Below are 16,084 nucleotides of genomic sequence, written 5' to 3'. Positions count from 1 at the left end.
GTTCATGGTTCTTCTATACTGTTTCTGCCATTGTAGATTTCCACGCGTAGAAGTGGCAACGAACTCGTCGAGAGCAAGTTTCAGACGATGGAATTGAGCCACCACCGCTTCGATTTATCGTCTGTCTAGCAGCAGCGCAAGCAAAGCCCTAGCGCCGCCAGTTCGGGCATTGCCTTGGCTGACATCACCTCTTTCGCATGTAGTAGGTGGTTCTCGGCCCTATGCCGCTCTCTGTCCACGGCGCTAGGCTGATGAAATTCCCAAAAATTAACGGCATGTGGTCACTCATATAATTAAACTCACCTAGTTTCCCGTTTTGACTTTCTGGTAAACGGGTGGGCTAGTTGTAGGGAAGCGAATAATGGATGCCTTCTACGCTGACGCTGAATACCTAGAACCAGCAGCAAGATCTTTTATTGAGCGTGGTGGTTCCTACACTGCGTTTTTGTATAACGAGGGATAATGGAGAGTAGAATGCGCCAAATTTATCTAACAAACAACCCACCAGTCTTCTTCAAAGTCCTCATTCCGAAACAATTATTAGCAGGAGGTCCTCGGGTTTGTTAATGGATTTGGCTAAATGAAAGCCAAAATTACAAAAAAAGCACTTACATATTCCTGCGGTTAGCCTTCTCAAAAGAAAATCATGCGTGGCGCTTGATATCAGGTTCCAACTGACGTAAATCAGGATGGCCGTCGGAAATATGAGGATTGTCGAGCGCAACGTCAATATGACTGAGTGGAGGTCATCCCAAATCATAAAAGACCATTAGATCTGCGAAGAAGGCCAGTAGGCGTAAGAAAGAAGGCACAAAGTCATTCTGTCGGAGCCCCTCCGCTTGCACAGATAGAACTATCGTTTACTTTAGGAAACCCAGCCAACAGATAGCTTCATAAGCAAAGTGGACGCCGCTTTACACTTACCCAGAAATACTGCCACATTACAGACAGGCTCGTCGAAAATACCGAGCTCTGGACCATCGACTTACCAAAGAAGACCCCACCAGCTGCGAAGGATTCAAACCAATTATACTCACGACATCATACTTCACGAGATATACCCGCACAATATGCTGCCAACCGCAAATACTACCCGCAGACAGGCACCCTATACGACATAGTTTTGTAGTGCCACCACACGCCGGAAATCACACCAAATCCCAATCTTTCCTTTCAGCAGTGGACGGAGATGCTAGCCAGCTATGACCTCTCCTAGAAGAAAACGTTGAGTGAAGAGAGCGTAGTGGGCCGGTAGACTCCAAGCTTTCAGCGGCATCTTTACCTTCAAGTTTTAACCCAGCATCCCGGCTAATTCTGGGACTAGCGCCAAATACCACGTGGTGGTAATGGGCAGGCGAAAGTTAGTTGTAAAAGCCCATTGCACCTTCGCCGCCATCTCGTGCGTGGAAAGCGTTACAATTTTTGTGGCAGCACTGTGAGGAGACCCAGACCGGGGTGGTGAGAGGGCAGTTGACGACTTCGTCCCCTCGTTTCTTCATGCTGCTGCGTTGCTAGCCTCGCGCGCTAGGTATCACCGAAACGGGCGCGGGCATGCAGACGTATGCCACTGAGATAGTAAACCTGCAGCCGAAATCAGAGTTCCACACTTTATTGATGCTACGCCGATGCGACCGAGGGCGAACGCGACGAGTGGAGAAAAATATGACATAGAAAAACTTGACATAAAGCATGGTACACGTAGTTTTCAAGCGATTTAAGCGACACCAGCCACATTGTTCACCTTGATTTCACTCTGAAAGAAGCAGTGTGTCAGCTTTTTGATAACACGAAGCAAAAATACTTTTTGCTGCGATAAGTCTCTTGATGGGGCATCCTCTCTTTGCTGGTCCTCAGAGCGCTCATGCGAGATTTCGCCAGCTCTACGAAGTCCGCGCGAGCCCCACCGTCTTCCCTAGCGTACCACTTTTTCTATGGCAGCAGCGGCAACAGTAGTCCTGTTGTTGCGCATGCGCGCCTCTTGTCGCTCGCGAAGAGGCACCGAGGGAAAACCAGTAGAGTAGAAAGAGCGTTTCACTCGCCCATCGGAGCTGCGACTTGAAGCATTTAAATCGGAAAGAACTTGCAAAACGTAACCTCGGACGGCTCCAAGGGGTGCGCCAGATTGAGACTCTACTCAGTGATCGGGTACCCCTGACACCAGCACCTAGGTTCTTAATAAACGTTTTTGCTCCTGCTCAGCCTTCACCTGGCTTTAGTCACCTCTCCGCGTCCTCCTTTTTGATTCTAGCGATCTGTGGCTGCGCCGTCGCTGCACAACAAGAAAGGCATCAGCGCCGTATGGGTGGTCCAAATTTGTAAACGTAACACTTTTTCCCTCTTAATAAGACAACACTTCCTACGGGGAATGGCAATTCTTAGGTTTTCTTGTCCAAATACTACGTGGGAACTTTGGGTGTGGTAGATGAAGCCACCTCATAGTAACTGATTACGTGCACACAACTGTTAGTAGCAGTCACTTCAGCATCTCTGGTACAGCTATTTCCAGGGTAGTCATTGGCAGGCAGAAGGTCCTCACAACGCACGTTGGGACAGCTGGTACCAACATGCGGCGGATGCAATTTAGTGTTAAGAACTCAAGGTACTGTGCGCTGGTGAAGGTGGGACCATTATCACAAACAATCAGGTCGAACCGGCCATGTTGATCGCGTGGTGTTCCAAGGACTCAGATGGTAGCTTCTGCGTACTTACAGGACACAGAGAAAACTTCCATCACTTTGCGAAAGTGTCCACTATCACCAATATTGTGTGTCTCAGAGATGGTCTACCCAAGCCAATGTGAAGCCTTCACCAGATTCTCTTTTGGAAAGGCCACTACGTCTGCTTTACAGGTTGTGCAGCTTGGTGTTAAGTCTGCCACGGCGTGGAATTATCACTTTGTTGGCAGTGTTATTTTCAATGCCTGGCCACGCGCCATGGATCCTGACGATCATCCTGGTCTTCCCAATACCTGAGTGGCTTGCATGAAGAGTTGCAAGTACTTCAGAATGCGTGATTTTGGAATCGCGACTCTTGGTCCCTGGAGTACGCAATCGTAATGGAGACTGAGTGCTGGGATTTTGGTGGAAAAATAGTTTCACTCCGGACCTGCTGGCAGACTTTCTCCTTTCATACCGCAATCAACATGACCCAGTACTAGATTCACTGATTGTAGGGTTACACGGGCCGACGCAGAGCAGGAGTGCCCAGGATTAATTCTGACCACCTGGTGATCTTGAACGTACGCCAAAATCTCGTACACACGGGAATTTTCACTTTGAGCCTCCATCAGAAAAGCGGCAGCCATGGACGGGAATCGAACGAGGAAATGAAGGAGGGCTGAGAATTTGCTCGATCGTGAATAATGGCTTCAGTGAAGCTAGACATATGTTTTCTTCTTTGGCCTTTAAGAGTTTTCTGCTTACCTCGTCAGCATGGGTTGAGAGAGAAAGATTGGTCTTCCAGGCTGTTTAAGAGACGTCTGTATACGCTTTGTTTTTGCCTTTATTCGCTTAAACCTCAGGGTTTGCCAGGAACAGGATCTTCCACATTACGTCTCACGCGGCAGTTTACTACATGCGAGAATTTCTAATAAAGATTTCACATTCGGACGACTCATTTTTTTTTGCTGAATGTCCGACGTTGGTAAAATGGTCAGCATGCAAAAGGTAGCCTGTGAACAAAAACGTGGTATTGGGTGGTCCTCAGCTCTGGGGTTTCTTGGTTAAACTGTTTTAAGAAGAGGTGGAAAACATGTTCCCGCTGCCTTGAGTTGACGGCTAAACATTCACAAACAATATGCTATTTCTGCGCCGCACCTTATGCACGTTAAGGGTATATTACTACAGTTTGCACGATGTTGTCGCAACGTCTGTGTAAATAATATTGGCTTTCGAATTTTCATGAAACAGCTCCCATAACAGTACTTTAACACTTTGGGCCTTATAAGGGATATTTGGGCCGGAACACGAGACAGCTCGGTAAGACGCTTTCCCCAGCCTCTGCCCGTATAAATGCACGAATGGTGTGAAGAAGTTGGATGTCGGAAAATTTTCTGTTTCACAAATAGGGTAGGTAAGAAAAAATTAATCTAGCAAGAAATCGTCATCGAGCGCCAACTAACGGTAGAGGAACTTGTGTTTTCAAACACTCAGAAAACCCACGACTGCCATGTGCGGTAACGCACGCACGCGCGCGCACACATACCGCAGGTGGATGAGCGGCACATTTTCCTGCACCGCAAAATATATATACTGTAATGGACGAACTATACTTGGGTTTCCTCTGTTGTCTCACCTACGGAAATGCTCAATCAGAATACTCGGCGAGGGTCAGCTTCTCTACGGAAGCAGTGCTACTTCTAAAGCTCCAGGGTAGGCCATACGGAAGCTTAACTTTTACCGAAGTACCACTCACCACACCTGAAGTCAAACACAACTTTTAACTGCTCCCTACCAGTAAAATAAAAAGAAATGTTGGGACTAAATACCAGGGTATTATTACCCAGATCTTTGTGTCGCAGTACCACAGACGGAAAGGAAAATGTAAGCATTCATCGAATCCACAAGAAGTTTTTAAAAGCTGAGTTATGGTAACGGCCCTAATTAATAGGCAGGATGTATTAACCCGACGCGCCACGGAGGGCGGTATTAGCGGGCACCGTCATTATCAAGGAAGGTGGTGGCCTCGTTGCCACCTCCCAACCGGAAGGAAGCTGTGGCTGGCGGTGCATAAAGGAGATGACCTCTAGCAGCTTTGTCTATGACACACTTCGGGGCCTGTGACGTACACACACAGAGAAAAATAGGTGGAAGAAGAGAACAGAGAGAGGGGGGGAAGAAGAGAAGAGAGAGGGAAGGCTAATAGCTGGGGGAAGCACGAGCAGGCTTCTGACGGAGCAGGCACATGAAAGACAAGCGAACGTCCGAGCGCCCACAGCGGCCAGCCCCAGCTGGCGGCGTTATTTTAGTGTCGCTCTTACTCTCCCTGCCATTTTAAATACCGCTCGTGGTAATTAGGTTTGCGTGTATAGCTAGAAGAAGCCGAACCACTGCCCTTACCTAAGGTAAGCCTGAGCATGCACTCATCCTAAAGAGTTGGCTGACCTGCCACGAAACTTCCCAGCGAGCGTACTTTTCCGCCTGCCTGTCTGGTGGTCGTCGTTTCACGCGCCAACAATGGGCGGAACACTTTGAGAGCAATAAGAAAACTTGGAGATGGTAAACCCATTCGAGGGAAAGGGAACCTAGAGCGCCGGAGTTGTAGTTCACAGTTAGGGAGGGGAACAGGCAAACACTCTATTATTAGGAGACTGAATGGGGCTGAGGAGAGGCGTGTCGAACACGATCCCTGCCATTGAAATTACGGGCGTAATGGGTCCACCTTACAACATTCAAATGGCGAGCGTGACTGTACTACCAAAAGAAGCGCAAGGAAAAGGGGATTACCGGGAATTTTTATCCTATTCGATGTTGTTCAAAATAAATCATTGCTCTTTTTTTTATTGGGCAAGCACCTTATGAACAAAAATTAGAGGTTACGTACAGTTATTCAGGTTAAAACATAAACAACTATTGTTGGTAAATAAGTTCACCTTGGACTTTTTAATTTGATAAGGAATGTTCTAGACCATACTTCAAACGTTTAGTACTAGTCTGTGAAAGATGGCAAGCAATTCGCGCGCGCTCCACCTTAAATAGCCTTGAGTAAAATACATGGACCTCTAGGCCGAAACTCTTTCTTGGCCTTCCTTATCTGCCAGTGAGACTTCCTGCGGATTACCTCATGCCATTATTGTAGCCCCCGTGTCGAAGTTGACTAACCTTTCCCTATTTGCACCAAGCAGCCCCATTTTAATGAGCTTCTTCATTCATTGCTTCTAGCACGGCGCAAGTGTCTAGCGTTTTATTTTTTTTCGCCTTTATGAGTGTACGGGAGAGGGAGATGTCGGGCCGACACTACACATGGTCTATGATGCGAGCGGTAGTTGTGGGCTGTGAATTGTTTTACCGGTCCGCACCTAAGGTTTACCCTTTTGTTTTTAGTTTTATTTCTCATCTAGTAACACGACTTTTCATCACAATTTATCTGAGCAAGCTGCGCAATTTTCTAAGCGAACGCTCAGTTTTCTTTGTATCCAGAAGTTCAGAACGGAATTACCCGAAACAATAATGATTATTTTTAGTTTTACAAAAAGCGCAGGTTTTCCAGTTTTAGACAATGTTTATACTGTGTCCTAAACGAATTCATTGTAGTTCTGGCCATCATTCAAAAATAATACCAAAGGTTCATGACAATCAGTCTTTCTGATGTTTAAAATGACTATGAGAAAACAGAAACACTCCTGCGTACAAAGACAGAGAGAAAGAGAATCTATGATTTGATTACATGCAGTTTAAAGATTAAACTAGTGCTGCGTGCCCAGCCGGGGCTGTATAGTTATCTTTAAAAAATGGACTCCCGTTAACCGTTTGAATTAGATGTTTGGAAACGCTCTGGCTTCTATGAAAATAGAAATCTATGAGGTTTTGTTGTTCACAACTTGTACAAAAGAGGGAATTTACCCGGTGGCATACGAATGCAATAACAATTACTTCGCCGTATGGGAACAAGTTTGATAGAAAAATATTAACGTTGTAGAACGGCGTTTTTTTGTGTTTTATCCTCCCGCCGCGCCACAAAAAAGCGCTACCTGGAAAGCAAATCTTCTTCGGTGACTCAAACAGGACAGCGCACTTTCCAAATGGGTTCTTTTTAACGCAAGACTTTACTAATATCATACAGCGGTGTCGCTGTGGCGGAGGATTTTACCTTCATTTGACCGCATCTGCGGCGCACGGGACTCGCCGGGCCGAGGTCCGCTGAGAGCGCAGTTCGCTACCCGCCCGGCACCCGCGCCAGAGCTGCAGGGTTGGCGCATGCGCTGTCCGCAGGCTTCGCCGCCTGGCCTCGTGACTCGCCTCCTGCTCGCGTCCTTGGTCGTGAATAAAAGCGGTGCCGGGCCGTCTTCCATTCTCTGAGCACAGCGTGGTATATGGAGGTTTGAGCTGTAAACACAAAGCGGCGTCTGATCAGCCCACGGAAGCTGCTTCATCGGAGGAATGCCAAGCGCGCGAAACTGGCGTCGTACACTAAGGAAGAGGGAGCCGTTCCACTCGGAAAACTACGGAAGCGGGACACCAATGGCAGACAAAGGCAGGCTTTGAGCGAATAGCGTAAAAATACAACTAAATTAAAGGATAAACAAGTGAATCCAAGACTTAGTCGTGCTGAACCAAGCTTTCGCTGTGCATATTCGCGGTTAGCTCAGTTACGCAGCAGCCCTTTTTCTGTAGTGGTGGTCTAGATTTCTCTTAAATAGAAATTGTTTTATTCCACAATACGAGCTAAATTTTCCCACAGTATTGGCGTTTAATTATGGATTATACGGTAGTTGTTCAGAAACCTCAAGGCTTGAGCACACACACTTTAGGCTTAATCTAAAGCTTTTTTTTCGCGGCATGGCTGCTTCAGGCGGAATTGAGCTTTTGCACATGCCTGGGAAAAGTCTTTTTACACAAACATTGTGATTTGTTTCAAGAAAATTGTGTGCGGAATAACTTAATAAGTGCGTTCACCTTTCTTAGTTGTTGATGGTGTAGGATAAATGGCATCCACACGGTGCCTACACGACATAAGTCGATGTGTTTATATCGTAAATTATTTCCCTGCGGCGGACAATGCGCACGAAATAAAACCCAAACATTCTGTCGAAAGATTGCAACAATTATTCGAGAATGAATGTCCTTTTTCGCGAAAAGAATCTCTCGTTCTAAGCTCGGAGGGACTCGCAATTAGTGCAGCGTAGCAATATGTGGTCTAAAATAAATTTTATCGTATTGCCAAGTTCTGCACTCTTCTGGCAAGATATGTGTTATTTTTAGGAATATTTTATGGGATCAAATATACGTTTTCTTCAAAAACTGAATGTTGTTTGGTATATTAAGGGTCAGTTCAGCTTCTGGGCGCCGCATATTACCACGTGTCAGTCACATTCTCCGTCGCGTCAAACAGGGCGGGCTTTGCCTGTATTAGGACGAAAAGCACGTAGCAAAATGTGAAGCACCGAGCGAATTGTTTGATGCACGACGTGGATGTCCGCAATGCGGCTGATGCCCAACCTAGCCTGTGAAGCGATGGAAAATTGAAGCCGACCCTTTAGATTTTGCCTCGACAAGGCAGGTTTATTGTTTTATAGCAAATGTGGTGACGCAGATCGAAAAGCCCCGCGCGCTTACACCACGTTGGTATTACCAAATCACGAGTCTTTATCTTGCAGCGTGTTTTAATGTTACGCTTTGAGATACCTTTAGGTGAAGTTCATTAAACTGAGAGCGTAGTGGTGACTAAATGACCATTTTACTTCACCATAGACTCCGCAAGGCAAGTCAGCAATACTGGATGTTTAGAATGGCGATAATTGCCAGCGCCCAATCACATTAAAAGCTCTACCATCCTTCTCCAGCACAGTCGCATAGGGTATTCCGCCAACATTCAAGAAAAGTCTTTATAGCGGTAATTTTTTCTCCTCGCGTTTGGGCGAGTTCTTTGATGCTGACAAATGATTCGTCAGAATCATCGTGCAGACACACTTTCCTGTACCACGCCATAATGAACAAGGTTTTGGTTTGGTCAACACTCATTACTTTCAATCTGCCCCTCCCTTCTTTTTTGTTGAAGCAAATATTTGGTTGCTCGTTTTCTATTGCCTAAAGTGGAAACAATAAAAACGAGACAACGGAAGGCTGGCAGTTCGATTCTTCTAATCGCCCTCGTTTATGTTGGATAGAATGTGATCATGTCCGTTCTAAGTGAGGCAGATGTTTTTTGAGCAGTGTACAGCACTCCACGAAGCATTGTATTTATATTCACAACGGGTACTGCTTCCTGCCTTCAGGAAAGAAATAAACAAGCTTATGCCTTCTAAAACAGCCCATTGGGGTTTTTAATTCCTTATGTCTGACGGGTTGAAAATTTAAACGTAATAAATTACTAAAAATGTCCCATATTGACGCCATTGCACAAACTCAAGCGGCAATGTTTGTAAATTGGTTTATAGGTTTTATTAAACGTTATCTGCTCTTTAATATAATTTGTGTGTCTTCCCATGCGCCGTTCGTGGCCTTGAATGTACAGTACAATAGTAAACTTGCTGGCTTATTCTGTATTTTTCTAATATCCATGCTAAAAATTCCCACTGTGAAGCGCTATACAGTATATTCTAATCAACTTTGATGGGGGTGTCATCCGTGCTATTTACGTGCAACTACCCCCCTTGAAGTTAACATGTTGTTTGCATGTAAATTACAAGTATTTGTTTCATAGATTAAAATAAAGATAACTCTGTTTTTGTTTTTATTTTCGTGCACCAGCTCCCACTTTCTAGAGATATATATCGCCATATGTCGACAAAAGTGCATGGGGATATCGCCCTTTATTCACGTGGATCTATAGCACAACCAAAGGCCTTTTGTGTGGGTTGTCTGCCTGCATCTTTTTTCTCTCGAAGCGAAAGTTTAAATCAGGCGCAGTTTTTTCTCAACTATTCGGGGCATTACCTCTTCTTTGGCTTCACAAAAAGGCAGTTTCCAAGAAAAAGTTCTTGCTCTTTTCATCACCACGAAAGCCGTTCGTGGCTGCCATTGTTACTACGAGGGCCGTCAGCTCATTCAATGTAAGGTCGAAAGAATCTGCAGCTTTCCCATCTGACAAAACTTGTCCGCGCATACTGTTTCCCTTTGTGATTTAGGATTATCCACTGCTTTTAGTTTATTGCAGAACAATTGAAAGCATGCCGACTGTGGATATTATGCTACGAATACTACGACCTACTTATCGCAAAGAAGTCCTATCTTGCAGCCTTGCTTGTTTATACAGCAAGGAACATCCACCCTTTGTATATAGCCAACAGAAAACCGGCTGGGAGGTATGTAGAATGCAAGCGTTGAAGGCACGCACTTTCACACTTTATGAGATAGCGCCCACTGCTTTCTCTTTTTTGGCTGAGGTGAATATGGCCTGGGATTGCCTTTGAACCATCCCCGTAAGTCCGTATCTTTGAATTGTCAATACATGTGTTGACGTCACCGCCTAAGAAAAATTCCATGCCGAACCACCCTTACTTCCGGAAAAAATGTGCAGAGTGGAATCAACAAAACATTGCACGGTAAAAAAACATACGCATATTGGCAAAAAATTCGTCGCTACTACTGTGAAAACCCAGGCTATCCAAGCCAAAACACTTCGAGATACACTTAAGACTACTAAACCGTACTATAGGGCTGTTCTAGCAGTTTCTCAAAAAAAGTAGGAGAGCTTAAATCGCACGAGCAGGGGCGCTGGGTATCAAGATGAAGAGGTGGGTCTGTGCCTGCAAGGAAACGGAATTTCGCAAGAAAAATGGTCCAGTCGGCCTTAAGTTTCTGACGGCTTCGGTAATCTTCACTGGCATATAACCCAGTAAATGGATTGTTCGGCCGATATTTAGCCCTAAGGTAACGCTGCCTTAAGGTTGCTAAGAAAGGCGGGCCAAGCAACGTTAAAATTACCCTGCGTAAAGCTCGGAGACGCGAGTTATGTCGGTCGACCACTAAAGGTAATCGTAGGGCTGACGTGGAGTTCTGACACTCCTAAAAGTGACGTCAGGCTGCCGTGAACCCCATTAGCCGTCACAGCGAATTGCTGAATTGGCCGTAAGCCCTCGATTGTTGAAGTCACTTTCACTCTAGTGGGCATACGTTGTTAGTCCATCACAGCTGATGGGTATATTAAGTGCAGGTGCTGCGGTAAATTTAGTAATGGTAATTTTTGGACAGGCTCTGGCCATAGGGATCAGGTGCGACGTTCTTTTTGCTGATGGAAGGCAGTATCGTTTAAGAGTTTTAAAAACACTAAAAACAATCAGTTAGGTTTATAGAAATGCCGAAAAGTCCAGATGGAAACAAACCGCCTTGCGATAATGGCCCTCCCACCGGTCTTTTAAAAGGATACGCGTTTTTTTTTAAATATGATTTTGTTTCACATACCATTCAAATAATTTACCAAATTTGGTACAATCTGTTTCCCGGCTTTACAAGCAGATATTGGTGTTGAAGCTAGAGGCTTCGTCCTTCGAACATTATAGAGGCCACTAGGTTGCCTCAACGTCCTTCTATTGGCCTTCATATCTGACTATAAGGTCTTCCGCGCCGACACTGCACAGAGAATGAGGCGCACCGTAGAAGAGGTCTCCCGGCAAATTCGGACATCGTGGGTGTTTGTGTGTTCCGAAACCTCAAAATCTCCATTTTCTCAAGCTATTTAAATTTGTTAATTTTTGTTTCATTGGCTTCATCTCTGTTATTTCGCTTTTCCTCCGCCACCAATCAATACGCATCTTAGTGCTCTCCATGGGCTTGAAATTTAAGCTACCACTTTAAATCCCACAGCCTCAGTTAACAAGCCACTTCACTCGATTGCAGCAGTTTCAAATATCACATCACAAGCGGTAGGGTTCACACAAGGCCAGAAGCATTACGATAGGCAGAGTGTTCCAAATAGCTGTTTAAGAGACCTTATGAGTATGCAACGCTGAGAAATTATTGTAGGCTAATACAAGTGGACTTGCTTTTGCAAACCTTTCCGATCCAATAGTGACTGTTGCGCCAATAGAAGGTCTAGACGAGTCCAGAAACATCTAACAAGTTCGCCTGCAGAGCCTTACACTAGACACCGACAATTTTTATTCGGTCAGTGTTACCTTCCTTGCAAAGGTCTGCAGTTCCAAGTAGAACGTAAACAATACCGAAACTGCGCAGAAGCCTCTAGCTTCTTTCGAAAATCAGGACATGCGCAGACGGACTTTCTTCATCGTTTCGTCATCGTTGGTTGCTGAGCACGTTCATCAGACTCCTGTAGATAATATCTAATGCTTGAAATGAACGCTTTTGCATTTATTGTTTGTATAATTTCTATTATCCTTTACGGCAGTGTCATCTTAACTGAGCCTGTACTATCATGGATCTCTTGTCTGCGTCGCGAGGTACAATGGGCGACGATATAACTTCTGGCCGTACAAAACATATAACCTAAACCTGCGCAACATAAACGAAATCAAGAGTTTTACGTAACAAGTTTGGAGACATAAGAATTATACCATACATGAAACCGTAAAATAGTTATGCCACTATTATATATGCCACAGTCTCGCCGGTTTATGATGTAAACTGGCTCATTCCAGCGTTGCCCAGCCACATTTTCTACTTCCATTGTGTACCTCATCTTCATAGATTGCGTGATCTAACAGGCGGGCGCGGTATATGGCTATCACTAATCTTATTTGTCGCTGGTGAGTTGCCCTGGAGCAGTGAAGCAAATGCAATTTGCAGAGGCCCCCGTAGCAGTGTACATCAGGCTGTAGCGCTCAGAAGGCAGAGCTCGTGCATTGCCGTGACGACGTCTTTTACGCGCTCATTATGTCGTTACCTAATATTCCTTCTGTTCAGTGGGCAATATTTTTATGGGTCTTCGATGCTTCTGTTGGTTTCGAGATGAACTGATGCGACGCCCTCGGGGGGGGGGGGGGATAACAAGAAGGTCACCACACAGGCTTAAAGAACAGAAGAAGAACTAATATAAGGTAATAGTTATGATGCGCTTGTGGAAGAAAGAAATGAAGGAAAGAAAAAAAGGACGTTCCGGCGAAAAGGGCCACACAGAACCATCCGGCACATCCATGGTCACAACCTCCTATTGCTGTAGAGTGTGAAGCGTTTGTGTCTCTTCGTTTCAGTAAAATAACACCAAACTTCTAAAATTCAAATGCATTGCTTTTGCGTGCAAGGGTGGTAGCTCTACAAGCCCATGTTCTGTATTTTATCTTAGGTATATTTAAAAGTGTCGAATATATGAACCACGGCGAAAAATGCATATCCTCTTCTCGGAATACAGAGGGACAGCGTTTCGTGCTTGCTTTTAGTACCGGCCCACAACAACATCATGGTGGTTTCTGACACCTTCGCTCGCCGTCTCGTCACACACTACAAGCTAGGAGCGTCATTGTAGTCCCGAGTAAACCTTACAGATTTAACATCGATCAAGTTATGGGTCGATGTGAGACTACACAAAAGTATTCGTACCCCACAATAAAGTTCAGGAGAGTATTGGTTTGGGCGAGTTGGTACATCTGGCGTATTGAAGCGCAGCAAAGACGAGAACAGGAACACAGACGACGACACACAGGAGCGCTCCTGTGTGTCGTCGTCTGTGTTCCTGTTCTCGTCTTTGCTGCGCTTCAACACGCCAGATGTACCAACTCGCCCAAACCAATACTCTCCTGAACTCGCTCCTGTGTGTCGTCGTCTGTGTTCCTGCCCTTGTCTTTGCTGCGCCTCAATACCCCACAATAAAACCACCTTTCATTGCAGAAAGAAATGTGGTGTGAAGGAGATCTTTCTTTTTTGGCTTCCTGAACAGCTGTAGCTTCATATTGGCAAAACGAGCTTCAGTTATATTTGTCCTTATTTATTCGAACAATACCTTCAAGGCTTTTTAACTGGTAGTGTTACGGACGTTCCTCAGATCTTTTTAGAACGGGTCTTTATGGTAGCAACATAATTGAACGTGGCGGCGCGACAGATTGCAGAACCACAGCGAACGATGATGAACGATCTATTTACAGCTTATTTTTATAAGGACCAAGCCAGAACCCGCGCAGGCCCCGCACCCATAGATATTTGTCGTTCTAGGCTCGGATGACAGAGCCACTCTGCGTTGCCCTCTTTATTGTCTTCTCGTGACATGGCCCCCTGGTTGAAAGCGACCGTCCCGGTCGACGTCACCGAGGTAGGCGATGTTGTGATGACGAAAGGTGAGATAACAATGTACAATTAAGTCCTTGCCGCCACATAGGATCATGATGGTGTGGGCGATGCCTGGTCCCGCGACACGACCTCATCAAGGCACTGACGAAACGTCGAAGGTATCCGGAACCACGTCGGACTACTGAGCTGGGGACACGTCGAAGTGGTCTGGTCACGTCATCGGGTCGTGGCGGTTCTGGATCAGCTCATCACGTGCTGGGGATACGGGGTGGGAGGACGTCGTCGAGTGCTGGTAGCGGCGGGGCTGGGGCTGCCGACGTGGGTAACGTCCTCTCGACGATTGCACCGAGGCCGATGAGGTGCGAAGCTGGGGCCAGGACGTGGAGGGACCCGCACCCTACCAAACCGTATTGTGGCGACTGATGGCCCGAACCATGGGGAAGAATGATGAACGATCTATTTACATCTTCTTTACATGGCGGCCAAGGCAGAGCTCGCAGGCAGCGCGCACCCACAGATCCTTGTCCTCGTAGGCTGGTATGACAGAGCCGCGCTACGTTGCCCTTTTAATCGCCTTCTTGTGAGAATATGTTTGCTTGGGAATTAGCTCAGAAGAGGATGAAAAGAACGATGACAAACAAAAAAAATATTAGAAGAGGTACAGTTTTGCGCAATTCGCCACGTTTAAAACAAGTTTACTTCGCTTGACTCACTGTGTCGGACATCTGCATTTTACGACCCGGATTCTGAGTCTGTAACCCGGAAACAAGTGGTCAAGTCATTTCAAAGGGCACTTTTTTCAGATGTTGCCCAGTATTTGGCGGTTTAATTTAATCGCTCCTTTTGTCAGGGGTGACGGATAACACTGGTGTCCACGTGCGCATTGGGACAACGAAAATAAATCAAACAAATTGTGCTTAAAATGTTAAGCTTTCTGGTTTTATTATGTCTCGGTAAGTTGGTGTCTTACCGTCACCGATTGTGAGAATATGACATCTCAGAAAGCATTTATGCCTGGAGAACAAATTTCAACCTTCTTACCGAATATTTAGTATTGTAACCTGGTACTCACACCGAATCAATTTCTGGCGGCCAAAAAATCAACCACAAGACGGGCTTGCTGATTAAGCTGGTATACGATGAGGCGGAAAACACGAAAGCATAGTTCCATGAAGAAGTAGCTGTCAGCCGGCACTCTTGGCAGGCAGCGCGAACAGTGCTTTGTCGAGATACCTAAGGACTGCCATTTTAGCCTATGAAGAGAACAGCACGAAGAGTGCATAGTCGTCTACCGAAGAAGCTTTGAAAGCGAAGGACAGGAAGAGTGTTTAGCCGACCGATGGGAATAAGCGGCTTTCTTGGACAAATAGTGAACACTGACAAACGTGAGTATTAATGAAAACAATTTTCCTACTAAACTCAGAAATAAATATTTCGCAAAGATTTGTTGCAAGAAGATTTCCCACAGTGCGTTAAATCTCTTGGGTTTTCGTTCCTTCTTTTGCGATCGCCGATGTTTTCTTGGTGCCTTGCCGCTGCAGCCCATATATAGTGCGGGCACTTCAAAAGATACAAACGTAGTAGCACCCTTCACGAGGTGGTCATTTGCGCTTATGGTCCCCGAGGCTGGCGCATAGTTGAAAGTAGTTAAGAAACAAATTCATCTGGAAGAGTAAAAGCGAACAATTATTTCTTGACCAAAACCCTCTTTCGTAGTCAGGGAGAAGCCACCAGTTATGGATTGCGTTTTGTGCGAAGGGCACAACCGCACTGAGTTTGTGTGTACCGCAGAGACGAGGAATTTATAGCAGGGTCAGTTTAACTGCTAAAAAACAAGCAGATTCCGAACGTTCGCACCCCGCGTAGATAAAAGACATAGATGGACGTACCCCGTGGCTAGAGAAGTAAGGCTTAAAGCGTTCTACTGAACGGCTTGGGATCGAAGAAAACGGAAATAAACCAGGAGAAGAAGTTATGTAAAACGTTAAGCAACGACGCCTTGGCTATAAAGACACGTGTATGCATTACGATGTCTGTCAATCTTTAAAACAGTTTGAAATTGCGAATGTAGCAGTACTGAATGTAGAGTACAAATGTGCGGTCATAGAAAGCTAAATGATGGAATAGGCAGTCCAGTGTAAAGAGTTCCCACGGAAAGCAATACGGAAGAGAATATTAGATGTCCTAAGTTCTTCAGGTGTAACACCAATAAAAATCAAATACCTTATTTTAGGAGAAAGATGGTTTAA

At 45.5% G+C, this 16,084-nt stretch overlaps 1 protein-coding gene across 1 annotated transcript in view; it reads right to left on the bottom strand.

Moving 5' to 3' along the window:
• Window positions 1-14,083: 14,083 nt before the first annotated feature.
• Window positions 14,084-16,084, bottom strand: part of LOC144153245 (uncharacterized) — a 51,810-nt gene continuing 49,809 nt past the window's right edge. Inside the window, exon 2 of the mRNA XM_077684893.1 lies at window positions 14,084-14,202. Coding sequence (XP_077541019.1) covers window positions 14,084-14,202 — 119 coding nt within the window. The remainder of the gene's footprint in view (window positions 14,203-16,084) is intronic.

Source organism: Haemaphysalis longicornis, unplaced genomic scaffold (genome assembly GCF_048455015.1).
Source record: "Haemaphysalis longicornis isolate Haplotype H1 unplaced genomic scaffold, Haemaphysalis longicornis Haplotype H1 scaffold_9, whole genome shotgun sequence".
NCBI classification, from domain to species: Eukaryota; Metazoa; Arthropoda; class Arachnida; order Ixodida; family Ixodidae; genus Haemaphysalis; species Haemaphysalis longicornis.
Note: the sequence above shows the minus strand (reverse complement) of the source record. Positions and strands in the feature narration are given on the sequence as shown.